The sequence below is a fragment of the Canis lupus genome, chromosome 12 (genome assembly GCF_011100685.1).
Source record: "Canis lupus familiaris isolate Mischka breed German Shepherd chromosome 12, alternate assembly UU_Cfam_GSD_1.0, whole genome shotgun sequence".
In the NCBI taxonomy this organism is placed as follows: Eukaryota; Metazoa; Chordata; class Mammalia; order Carnivora; family Canidae; genus Canis; species Canis lupus.
In genome coordinates, this window is record NC_049233.1 from 3,585,531 (window position 1) to 3,598,577 (window position 13,047).

Below are 13,047 nucleotides of genomic sequence, written 5' to 3' on the forward strand. Positions count from 1 at the left end.
TACACGTGTAAACACACACCAGAGCCTCTGGGTGCCTCCATTTACACAAAGAACTGGAAGATCCCAGGAGCAGATGTCCCCAGATGGACACCACAGCGCAGCCCAAGGATGGGGTGGGGCTGAGGGTGTCAAGATAGACCCCTAGAGGTCATTTGGCCCATGACCTTCCCCCAGGCAGCCCCTCCTGTCACCACCCAGTGGACCCTGTCCCCACAGCTCCTTCGTGCTGCCCAGCTCAGAGGAGACAGAACCCAGGTCCCTGCTCTCCCACAACCCTGCCCACCCCGTGGATGGACTCGCAGGAAGACAGAGTGTGTGGGGACCCCGGGAGGTCCCTCCCTCTGCAGCCTGCAAGACAGGCCCCAGACAGGCCTCCATGGCAGACTCCAGCCCCCTGCCTCCCGCCCCAGCTCTCCCAGCCACAGAGCACCTTTCTGCCCCCGCAGACCTCACCGAGGCCCTCTTGACACAAAGGTGAGCTGCAGAGCCCTTAAGCCCTTAAGCTGACCCTCTTCCTGTGGTTGATATCCAACCATTCCCGAAGGACAAACACCTCTCAGCCAGTCTATGGCACCCTCAGTTGAGGGTGGGAAATGTTGCAGGGGGCGAGAGGATTTGGGGTGCACCCTGGACAAGTGGCTGCCCACCTGGCCTATGCCTATGATGTCCCTACCCCCAGGGACAGCAGGGTCCGCCTTCCACTAAGGACACCCATTGGGACAAGGACACGGCTCAGCCCCCCATGAAGTTCCCCAGATGGGTCCTCATTGAACTCACTCACGAGAAAGGTAAGGATGGGGTAGGAAGGACTGGTTTTCCAGATCTGGGGAGCCAACTAAAGGTAACCCCAGGCCGTCTCACGTAGTTCTTGTGGTCCTTCTAGGATGCCATGAAACCATTGTGATGCTGTTTGTAATAGCAAACCTTTGGAAATAATCCGGTAAAAGAAGCCAGGGCCCCACAAGAAGTACATCGGCCGTGAAAAAGAACCCGGCAGCTTTCCATGCGCTGCTCTGGATAGCTCTCCAAGACCCGCAGCAGGAACCGAGCACCCAGACACAGCTCTGTGTGTGAGCGGCACCTTGCTTGTCGTGTGCGGGGGGCGGCACAGATTCTCACTCTCTGACGCAACAGGGAACCAGGTGGCTGGGGGGCAGGGTTGATGGGAGACCTTTCCCCTGATACCCTTTGTATATTTTGCATGTAGAATAATGCAAACATACCACCTGCTTGGAAAACAAATCACGCTAAAATCTTCCCTCTCCTACCTGTGTCGACAGCCTCCAAAAACTAGCCAGTCCTCTCTGCCTCGGAGAGCACTGAGCATGAACACAGCACCCTCTAGAAGTGGCCTCTGGTTGGAGAGTTGATGGTTAATTTTAGGAGTGTCGTTACTTTTAGGGTTGTAGGGGTTGGTTGGTGTTTAAGGGGCTATTATCCAGAGCAGCATCTCAGCCTTGGCATTGTTAACATTTTGGGGTGTAATTCTTTCTTGGGAGGCTGTTCTGGGCACTGAAGGATGTTTAGCAGCATCCCCATCCCCTACCCACTAGATGCCAGTGGCATACCCCTCCCCAAATTGTGACAACCAAAAATGTCTCTAGACATTGCCAAGGGTCCCCCAGGGTACAGAACCAGTGCAGAACCCCTCCCCCAAGTGGGGACCTACTATTTTAGAGATCTGTACAGAAACATTGAGGGATGCGGTGATACAATGAGGTCGCGGGTTTGCTTCAAAAGAACCACAGTGGGAGCACATGGAAGAAAGAATAATAGCCAAGAGCAGACAACTCAGTCCCACGTACACGGGGGCTCACCGTGCCATTTGCTTTGTATGTGTCTGAAGTATCCATATTTAACAAATTTTTTTAATGTTCTATTTATTTATTTGACAAAGAGCGCGAGAACGTGCACAAGCAAGGGGAGGGGCAGAGGGAGAGGGAGAAGCAGGCTCCCACCCAGCAGGGAGCCCGAGGCAGGGCTCGACCCCAGGACCCTGGGATCATGACCTGAACTGAAGGCAGACGCTTAACCAACTAAGCCACCCAGGTGCCCCTGTACTTAACAAGTTTTTAAGAATAAGACAAAATAAAACAGACGGCACTCCAGGGTCATCCCTCTGAACAGGAGAGCCCCGAATTTGGAGCCGGAGCAGGTGGTGGAGATCGTGAGGCCAGGGCCTGCCCTACCAGCCTGCCTTCCCAGCAGGTCCCTGAGAGAAGATGGATGTTTGTCAGCTTCCCTCTGCGCCTGGCCCTCAGCAAGGAGCGCTAATCAAACACCCAGGAACCCACTCTTCCTAATTAGAAAAAGCTGGTCTCCTACTTCTGATGTTTTCTCCCAACCCGGCGCTGAAGTCAAAAGGGACTGCGGGGATCCCTGGGTGGCGCAGCGGCTTAGCGCCTGCCTTTGGCCCAGAGCGCGATCCTGGAGACCCGGGATCGAATCCCACATCGGGCTCCCGGTGCATGGAGCCTGCTTCTCCCTCTGCCTGTGTCTCTGCCTCTCTCTCTCTCTCACTGTGTGCCTATCATAAAAATAAATAAATAGATAGATAGATAGATAGATAGATAGATAGATAGATAGATAGATAGATTAGATAGATAGATAGACTGCGTACAGCAGAGGGGTGGGAAGCCCAGGGAGGTCTCGGGGCCTCTCACACAGGGGCCTTCTCACTCTTCATCCCTCACTCCTCCCTCCAAGCCACCTCCCACCACTGCAGTGCAGGACTCAGCATAGGCTGGGACGACAGATGGACGGATGGATGTCCGGACATCAGGACCCAGGCCCTCCCCGCACTGCAGGCCTCCATTCCCAAAAAGTGGGGAGCCCCAAGCCTGGGGTTCCTGCAGGGGAAGTCTGTCAGCCTGCAGGGGTGCCCCGGCCTCAGATTTCAGGAGCCCAGGAGGGGCCCCTGCTCTGCTGCCAACAATTCCTGAGACCCGGGAAAGGGACCCAGCCCCTGCTGGTTAAGAGGGAGGAGCGAGCCTCCAGAGCAGAGTCAGGGAAACAAGCCAGCATCCCTGCCTCCTCTCCCCCACACCCCCCTCACAGGCTCCTCCCCAGCTCCAGGCCCTCCCAAGCTTCCTAGCACGCTGGTTTTGAGTAGAGCTTTGGGAGCTCAACGGCTCAGATTCAAACCCCAGCTCAGCCCCCCACCAGCTGGGAAGCCTCCAGCAAGTTACTTCACCCCTCCAGACCTGTTTTCTCAGCTGCAAAATGGGAATAATTATAATCCCTGCCTGGTATGGTTGTAAGGGTCATATGAGGGAATTTCCATGAACTGCTGACCAGCAGTAAGCACTCGAAAGGTTAGCTCTGAGGCGAGCTACAGTCCCTCCTGCTACACCCTCCTCAGCCTCTGGTCCCTGTGCCAGCTCTCTCCCAGCTACAGCTGTGCTCCTAGGGGTGAGGCACCTCCTCCTGGAATGCTGATGAACTGGCCGGCCCTCCAAGGGCCTCCCTCCTGGGCCCACCCAGGCCTGCAGTGGGTGGGGAGGGGCAGGGGCCCCCCCGGGATGCCCTGGACGGGGTGCCTGGGACAGCCTGGCCTCACGGGGCTCTGAGGTCTCCTCAGCTGTGTCTTTGCAGCCCCGCTGGAGCAGGAGGGGTGCCTGATTAACATTCTTCTCAGAGAAGTCTTCTCCTCTGACAACAGCAGCATGGCAGAGGAGGGGGCAGCCACAGCCATGCCAGTGCCAGCACAAGTGTCAGCTGGAACCCAGATTCCAACGGCGCCTAACCAACCACAGCTGGCCCACTCGCAGTCCACCTGCCTGGCTTCCTCTGCCTACAGAGCCCGTATCACCTCCTCCAGGCAGCCCTCCCTGTGTTCCAGAGAGCCTGCTCAGACCTCCCACAGCACCAAGTGGAGGTCCTCTAGGGGCACCAGGCCTGTCCCCCTGGTGTGAGGCCGCCTGGACTACTTGCCAACTCAGCAGGCATTCTAAGGTGCCCTCGACATGCTGGGCAAGGCCACTTGTGGAGATTCAGAAAAAAGTGGACTATTCCCAACACCCACTGCATCCCCCGAAAGGGGCAGGTGGGCCACCCCAGAGTGACACACAGTGTGTCTGGAGCTGGCACCCAGCAGAACTTCCCACCCAAGGATGAGTGACTGAGGGGAGAGATGGAGGAAGTGAAGAAATCCCCCTTTCTCTCCACCCCCCCACGTGCTCACGTTTGTGCTCGCGCAGTCTCTCTCTCTCTCTCTCTCTCTCTCAGGTTTCTGGAGTGACAAGGAGGTCCATGCCACGTGGGGAAAGACAAAAGCTGCTTCCGGGCTTGAGCAACAATGAAGATGAATGCCAAGCGCATCAGACGGGGGCGGGGGGCAGGGCGTGTGCGCACACGCGCATGTGCATACACGTGCTGGAGCGTGTGCCCTAAACACATGAGCGCAGGGCACGTTCATTCATTTATTCCTCCTACCAATAGTCGCTGAGTATGGACAGCCTGCCAGGCATAGTTCTGAGTGCTGGCGACAGACGGGTGGACACTCTGACCTCGTGCAGCTCCCAGTCTACACGGAGGCAGGCCATGGAGGGGTGATCCCAAGCTGTCATATGGGATGAAGGATCCAGGAGAGAAAGGAAGAGCAGAGCAGGGGACGTTAGAGGGGTTGGGGGAAGTCTCTCTGACCAGGCAACATCTGAGTCAAGACCTTAAGGAGGTGAAGGAGGGAGCCACGTGGGTATTTGAAGGAGGGCATCTCAGGCAGAGGGAACAGCCTATGTGTGCATGTGTAAGTATGTTACATGCATGTGTGTCCAGGCACACACACACATGTGTTTAGAGCCTGAATTTATTTTCAGGCTGTCTCAGGCCTGGCCAGCATCAAGAAACTTCTGAGAGTGGCTGCTCCGTGTCCCATACCATCCAGAGGAGTTTGGCCACCTGCCCAGCACCTCAGAGCCCCCCAGAGCATGGTCCCTGAAAGCTGATACTTCATTCAAGTCTGTTTAAAGCACTCAGGGATGAAATTCTACCCTGACCTCCACGAAGCCTGCAGCACCCCGAGCCAAGAAGCTGGGTGTCCATGACCATCACACGGACACCTCAGGGCCACCCCACAGTAACACCAACCCTCTTCCTGTGAGCTTTAGTGTTTAAAAGCACCTCCCCTTCCTGCCTCTTCCCTAATGCTTTGCACAGCACATAAGCTTCCAGCACACCCTGGAGCCATCCTCCCTGGACTGTGCAGTGACCCAGCCTTGTCATCCAGCTTTGTGACCTTAGGCAAACGAGCAACCTCTCTGGGCCTCAATTTCCTCCCCTATAAAGAAGCCACAGTAACAACAGAGAGGACTGCACTAGCCTGGTACATGCAAAGTGCTCAAAACACACAGGCCCTCAGCAAATGCTAGCTATTTGCATGAGAGGAGGAGGTGAGGCAAGGACCATTGTGCCCATTTTGCAGATGAGAAAACAGAGGCTCAAAGAGATGAAAGTATCCTCTGAGTATCACAGCCAGAAACAAGGCACAGACGGAGCTCTTCTGCCTCCCTGCTCACCATCCCCAAATCCCCGGCCTAGGGCCCTGCCCAGCCCCTTCCAGCTGACTCTGCTCCTTCCACTCCACCCTGAGGCCAGGCTGGGCAGCCACAGATGAAAGCTGGACCCTGCCCCCACCTGTGGCCACCAGCCCCAGCCAGGGCCCTCGTGGACCTCGGGACCCCACCTGGCCGGCTGCAGCCCCTCTCACCTGAGCAGCAGGGAGGCCCTGCATTGGGCCGGGCAGACCCTGGGCCGGCTGCCTGCTCCTTGCCTTTCTGATCCTGGCTGCTCAAGGCCTCAACTGCCCGGCCCTCAGCATCAGCCATTTCCCCGCCGGATGAAAGGCAGCCAGGCTTTTAGGTACATGAAAGCGGCACAGGCAGGGACGTGTAGTTCAGAGAACCGGTCAGAGGAAAGAAGGCCTGGCCTGCACTAGGTCAGGGCTGAGAGACACCATCCCCCACCTCAGCACCCCCCACCCGCCTGAGCCACACACAGTCTCCCAAGGGGCATCTGCTGCAGACGCACAGCACCCAGAGGAGCAAGAGGTGTTGCCAGCCACCTCTCCTCCCTCTACGGGGCCTCAGGAGGGAGTGTGTCTCCCTCCGAGCTGGGCACACGGTAAGCACTTCACACGCTCTAGTGGGGCACCAAGCACCTCCTCTTAGCCGGGTGCTGAGGACCAGCCTGGTGGGGGCGGGTAAAGGTGGTCCTCAGAGGGACATGCTGTCTCCAGGCTGACACGCCAGGTTTGGGGCAACGAGGGGTTCACTGGGGGCCTCGCAGAGGAGCTGTGTGAGAGAAAAGGTGGACAGTATGGGACATGGGCTTGGACGGGCCGAGGAGGTGCACAGAGGGGAACACAAGGTCAAGGAGGTTCAAAGCAGCTAGGCAGAGCCGTCACAGTGAAAGACCAGAGGTATGGGTGAGGGGTTCAGGAAGACATAAGAGGATCAGGGGCAAGGGGGGAGGACCAGCACATGGAGGGGGTATGGATGGCCCCCCCGGCCTCAGCCCTGAGGTGGCCTACTTCTAACAAGGACCCCAGAGTATAAGAGCAAAAGAGTGACCCTATATCTTAGGGCCCCCCTCAAAAAAAACAGAGGAGCAGACTTCCAAGGCCTGGGAAGTGGGCAGGGGCAGGACGGGGCACCCTGGGCATGAGACTGAGGTGGCATCTGGGTCATCTTTGGAAGGATTAGGATAGACCCAGGTAGGCCTGTCCCATAAGCCAAAGGCCTTCCCCTGTACTCAGTAGGTCACTTGGGGGCTGCTGGCCACTTCCCCTCAGATCCTCTGGGAATTTGGGTCAAGCTGGCCTGCACCACCCACTTCAGGATGGCCTCATCAATCAGACCTCATTACCCTGCTCTGCAGACACAGACCCGCCACCAACTCCCAGCCCCAGGTGTCCAGCCACTCGGGGGCCTGGCCATGCACCCCACCGGGCCCTGAGCCAGCCTGTGCCTCAGTGCTGCCAGTCACTCAGCGCTGGGGGCTGCGCCCACAGTCTCCAATCTCGGTGTCCATCTCTGCTCCCCGGGGCACTCGGCCTCCCTGGCCCTGCCACCCCCCCAGGCCTGGAGACTGGGTGGCCCTGGCCCTACTCTACCTTTACACGGACCCCCTTCCTCTCACACCGTGCCCCATAGCGTCTCCTCACTGCCACTAAGCAGTGGACATGACTCTCCCAGAAGACGAACGCTATCTTAAAAGACAATCAAATTTGCCCATGGGACCCCCGTGTTTCCTCTGCCACGGCCGCTCTCGGGGCCACCAGCCTTCCCCTCCCCCACTCTCCAGGCCTCCCCGCACTCCTCAGAAACTGTTCATTCACCCACCCAATAAAGGTTTACCCAGCACTCACTGTGTGTCTCGCCCACTCTTCGGCACAGGGGTGAGCACCCAGAGACACATCCCTGCTTTCATGGAACAGACATTCTAGCGAGAGGTAACAAACGAACACGCACACAGTTAACGTTGTCCTCAGAGCTGCTGGAGGCATCTCCAGCTCTCGGCCTTCCCGCCGCGTGGTCAAATTCGACTCCCTGACCCTTATGGTTGGCTGGGGCCGTGGGCCACGTTCTGGCTAATGAGGCGCAAGCAGAAAATGCCATTCCTTCGGAGCCAGAGCATTTCACTGCAGTTGTGAGACCCTACAGGGTCCACGTTCCCTCTGCTACCAAGACCAGCCTGGGTCCCTGGGGAGACGGGGCGGAGCACTCAGCCAACCCACACAGAGCTAGTAAGCAGCTTGTTCATGCATTTTAAGCCACAGAGCCTGAAGGGTGGTTTGTTCTTTCAGCACAGCCTCACTGATGCTGACGACAGTGGCAGGAGCTTCGGGACAGCCAGGCATGAGTCTTCTTTATCACCACCTCACGAGCCTGGGCATGTCAAGTTCCCATTCGGTACATGCTGGCTTGGGCTGAACTGAATTACATTCACATTCACACACACACACACACACTCACACACACTCGCAATCATCATCACCGTGAAAACTAGCACTTAGGAGCACCTGGGGGGATCAGTCAGTTTAGCATCTGCCTGTAGCTCAGGTCATGATCCTGGGGTCCTGGGATTGAGCCTCAGATTGGGATCCCTGCTCAGCGGGGAGCCTGCTTCTCCCTCTCCCTCTGCCCCTCACCTCGCTCATGCTCTCTCTCAAATAAATAAATAAAATCTTAAAAAAAAAAAGAAAAGAAACTAGCATTTATTGAGTTTACTATGTGCCAGGACCTGTCCTCAGTGGTTACAAATGCCTTCACATCTTTGATCTTATGAAAAGCATATGAAGTAGACCCTTTTATTGTTCCCATTTTCCCAAAACTGAGGTACAAAGGGATTAAAAACTTGTCTAAGGTCACACAGTTAGCAAGTGGCTGAGGCAGGATTTGGACCCAGAGGGACAAGTTCCAGAGCCCAGTCCACTGTCATGTAAAACCCCAGCCTCCCCCTTGTACCGGTTGGCCCAGACATACGTGTGCGTGCACACACGCGCACACAGAGTCTGAGGGTGTGGCTGACAGCCTCCAGGGACCCGGAGGGCTGCCCACACCCTCTGCGGGGCAGGGTCCTCAGGGCAGCAACCGAGGAAGCCACCCCTGCTCGCCCTCCATGCCCAGTCCCTGCCTCTCCTCCTGGCTGTCACACTCTCGGCTGAAGTGGCCCATCTGTCTCCAGCATAAAGGATCAAGCAGAGGTGAGGCTGGGGCCCTAGAGGGTTGTATAAATGGCTCTGCTTTGAGCAACAGCTAATTTCTAAACACAATTATTAATTTCATGCTTATCATATGCAAACCTCTGTCTCCCAGACGAGATGAAATTGATTTAATTAGAAATTCCATCATCAAGCCTTTCGGATCCAAGCTTTTAATTAGGATCACCAACCCCACCCAAGGCTGCCAGAAAGTGTGCCCTGGCCCCTGCTTCTCTTCCTGAGGCCCCAGGCACAGCCAGGATGTGTGGGCCACTCCGCTGTCAGCAGGGCCCCACCGGCCAGGTCAGCGCCCATGACCTATGTCCCACCCCAAATGGGGGACATGGCTCCACAGTCACCAGCAGCCTCTTTCCAAATGGCATCATAATGGGGGAAACAGCTTGGAGAGAACTCGTATCATCTTGCAGCAAGAAGGACTGGGGTGTTAAAGGTGAGCAGGAGACAGGAGATGAACAGACCTCCACTCTTCATGCAAAATTCACATACGGCCTCCCTTTGGAGCACCTGCCAGGTGCTAATAAAATGCCTTTCACAGCTTAGCTCAGGGCAGTCAGTCAAAATTATCAATAGCACTTGGCGTTTTATCAAAGCATTTCCAGCACATGACCTCTGACCTCATCCCACCTTGGCCTAGCTTGTGTTCTCGGGGCCCCAGTCACACAGGTCTCCTTGCTGAACCCTGAACATACTGGGCACGCTCTGCCTCAGGGCCTCTGTGCTGGCTGTTCCTCTGCCTCAGTGCTCTTCTCCCAGGCACAAATGTGGCTCACTCCTTCCTTCACATCCTTCCCTTGGAGAGACTGCTCACATGTCACCTTCCTGGGAAAGCCTTTCCCAACCTCCTAACTTAGTACCCATGCTGCTTCCAGACACTGCACCCTGCTGTCACTGCCCTTGCTTGGATTTTCCCCCATAATAACGACCACTTTCCAGCACGCTCAACCTTTACTTACTTTTCACTTAACATCCACCTCCTCCTGCCACGTGAGCTCCACAGATCTGGGGACCTTCCTTTGATTCCCCACGGGGTGCCTGGCGCAGCACTTGGCACAGGGCAGGTGCCCCATACTCAAAGGGGCTCCTTCATTCCTGCCACGTAAGTGGCCCGAGGACAAGCTCACGATCTCACAGACGCCTTAGACAGGTGAGGAGACCCAACCTCACAGCCCAGGTCACAGAGCCGGCCAGGGGCTGAGTTCCAATTCTCCCGTGCTCCGATGCTTGACCTGGACAAGCAGGCCACTCTGCACCAGTGCCTGGCACACACAGATGCTGCTCTGAGGTCTCCATTCTCCCTCCCCAGGGCTCAGCAGGGGCATCCCTCACTTCCTAGGGCCTGCCGTGCCCAATTCCTACCCCCCTCGGCCCCCTGATTTCCCAGCAACACCCTAGAAGGCAATCATTGTGGGGCCATCCCACACCCACCCCTGTCTCCCCCTCCCTGGAGCCCACCTGGACTCTTATCAGGACAGCAAGGAGACACTTGGATTAATTTCCAGAATGGTTCTGAATTATGCTTTCCAGGAGAGAACCCGACAGATGCAGGCAACAGGCCTTTGAACAAATATTTCCCCAGAAAGTGCTTTATTCAGTCCCTTGTCTCACCCCTTTAAACATTATGTGTTTTCTTGGGAGCCCAGGAAAAAGGGGGCTCAATAAGGCAAGGAGGCTGGAGAAGAAGAGGGCATAGGGGTAGGGTGGTGGGGGGCCTGGGAGGGACGCTGACAAAGAAGCTGTTCAGATGCAGGGGTGGAGGGCCTGCATAGATAAGAGCACAGGCGGGGAAGCAGGCGGTGCAAGGGCAAGAGCAAACAAGATCCTCAAATCAGCACTTGTCCTATTTCATAAGCAAAATGTAGATCAATAAATTACACTCACTTTTACAGGTTTTACATGCTGACTCCGTAACCTTGTCAAGAGTGATACTTACGGGGGGAGACTAGGGGGTGGAGGAGCCCAGAGACCTAGACAGGAAGGGCCAGGGACCTGGTGGAGCCCCTGGGGCCACAGGGCCTGCACCCCTTTTTCCAAGAAGGGCTCAAATCCCAAGTTCGCAGAGGCAAGGAAACAGGCTGCCACACCCTCAGCCCACTGCCTCGCTTGGTAACCGTGGGCAAGTCACCACCCCTGTGAGCCTCTAACTTCTCATCTGTCAAATAGCCCCAGCAGTGAGAGCCTGGGCTCTGTAAGCCTTACTGTGAGGCTCCTATGGAAGGAGGGACGTTAAGTCTTAGAAAGCAGACTAAGACGCTAGAATCATGATACCTCTTGCACACACGCACGCTGGGTACAGTCAGCCTATACAGACTCTCCTTTCGTTGATTCTCACCACAGCCCCGAGACAGGGAGCCGTAGCCACATTTATATGAGGCTCAGAGGGCTGAGGGGCATGCCCAGGATCACCCAGACCCATCTGGGTTTCTCTGTGCCACAGCACTGCCCAGAAGCCGGGGAGCTGGGCAGCACTGGGCCATACCCACGTGTCCAAGGGGGCTCCTCAGACAAGCCCAGGGTGGCCGCAGCTGGCACCCGTAATGGGCTCAGCAGGGACTGGGCATGGGGGGGTGGCAGGCAGCAGGCAAGAGGCTGCTCAGTGTTGGTGGTGGTCATAACAGGCCTGGTAGCTGTGCCTTCATGAGCACCTACTCCACGCAGAGCAGGTCACGGGGATTATCTCATTTAATCCTCACACAATAACCCCATGAAGCGAATGCTATTTATTACCTTCGCTGTTCAGAAGAGTAAACAGAGGCCCAGGAAAACACAGAAATAAAACTAGAGCACATGGCAAATCAGGACCTGAACCCAAGGTCTGACTCCAGCCCCTGAGAGCTCACAAGTGGCCACACCGGGCAGGCCCGCCACGTTCATTGCCAGGTCCTGCCCTTTATCCACACCATCCCCACATGGGGGCAGGGGGCGGCAGCCGGGATGGGGAGTCCAGGGTCATGCTCCAGGTCTCTCCCCAGCACATCCTGTGAGCACAATGCTTTGCATCTCTGAGCCTCAGTTTCCACATCTGTTCAAGGGGACAGTTAATGACCCCTACCCACTGGACTTATAAGGTTGGGACAGAGGGAGGGGCCTCCACAACATAAGAGTGACATCTGCCCACAGCCACCAGCCCTGGGAGGTGGAGGCGAGGCCGGGACAGCGTCAGCCACTGCGGCGTGCCTGAGGCTCCAGGAATTAGCCCTGCGCCCCACCACCCCGCTCCTGCGCACTGAGCACCAGCCGTGGGGCACAGCCCAGCTAAGGGAAAATTACCCACGGCGTCTGCCCCAGTGTTCTCCCAAGTTAATGCGCTGTGCCGTGGGTAATATACGGCTCTGTATTAATATAATATGATATAATGGGATGTATTAACATTATTGAATACATGAGCCGATAAAAGTCACATCACCATCACTCCGTGTAATTTATATCACAGCCTGGGCCAGAGCCAGGCTGGCGGGGCCGGGGAGGCCCCACTGAAGCTCTGGGGCTCCTGCTGGGGGAAGGGCCTGACCCCTGGGTGGGGGAGTGGAGCCAAGACCAGAGAGAAAGGGATGTGCCACCAAGCAGGCAAGGCCAGGTGATCCCCGGGCCAGGGTGCCAGGCTATGGTCTGGGAGCTCTTGACCTGAGCCCTCTGGCCAGTCCTCAAGCACTTGACCCCACAGCGACATCTGACCCAGCAGTCCCTCCACTTGGCTGCCTGGCTCCTTGCTCCCCTGGGGTCCTCCTTCCTCTAAGACAGCACCTCCTCAGCCTCCTTGGCTGGTCCTGAAGGCCAGCAACCCCAGGACTCAGTCCTCCATTTCCTCTCTCTCCACTCATTCCCAGGCCACCTATAGCCTGATGACCCACCCCCAAACTCCAGGCTCCCACCCACTGCTTGCTCCTCTTGGCTGTCTACTGGGACCCCCAGATCCCCCCAAAGGCCTTCCTAGCCAGGATCAGACACATCCTTGATTCCTCTCTCTCATGACCCAAACCTGATTTATCAGGAAATACTTTTGGCTCTATGAGGAAAATAAATCCAGAATCCAACCACAGCTCAACCATGCTGCCACTACCACCCTGGGCCATGGCTCCAGCATCTCTGGCCTGGACTAACCCAGCAGCCCCCTTCCCTGGTCCCCCAGGTCCCATACTTACCACCCATCTCATCACCCATTCCTTGGCTAGCACCCATTTAAAATTCAAGTTAGGGGGCACCTGGGTGGCTCAGTCGGTTGAACATCTTTCTTTGGCTCAGGTTATGATCCCGGGGTCCTGGGATCAAGTCCTGCATCAGGCTCCTCTGCTCAGTGGGGACCTCCTTCTCCCTCTCCCTCTGCCTGC

At 56.6% G+C, this 13,047-nt stretch overlaps 1 protein-coding gene across 14 annotated transcripts in view; it reads right to left on the reverse strand.

Annotated features, from left to right (window-relative positions):
• The window catches only part of GRM4 (glutamate metabotropic receptor 4), a 116,235-nt gene that overhangs the window by 61,533 nt on the left and 41,655 nt on the right, over window positions 1–13,047 (reverse strand). Inside the window, exon 1 of one of the 14 annotated variants that reach the window (XM_038553780.1) lies at window positions 12,862–13,012. The exons of 10 other annotated variants lie outside the window; for them this stretch is intronic. In XM_038553780.1, the coding sequence (XP_038409708.1) occupies window positions 12,862–12,873 (12 nt within the window). In that variant the 5' untranslated portion in view covers window positions 12,874–13,012. Of the gene's footprint in view, window positions 1–4,183; window positions 4,299–7,366; window positions 7,714–12,861; window positions 13,013–13,047 lie in introns of those variants that run through there. 3 more of the 14 variants (XM_038553778.1, XM_038553779.1, XM_038553781.1) reach the window with 3 other exon arrangements.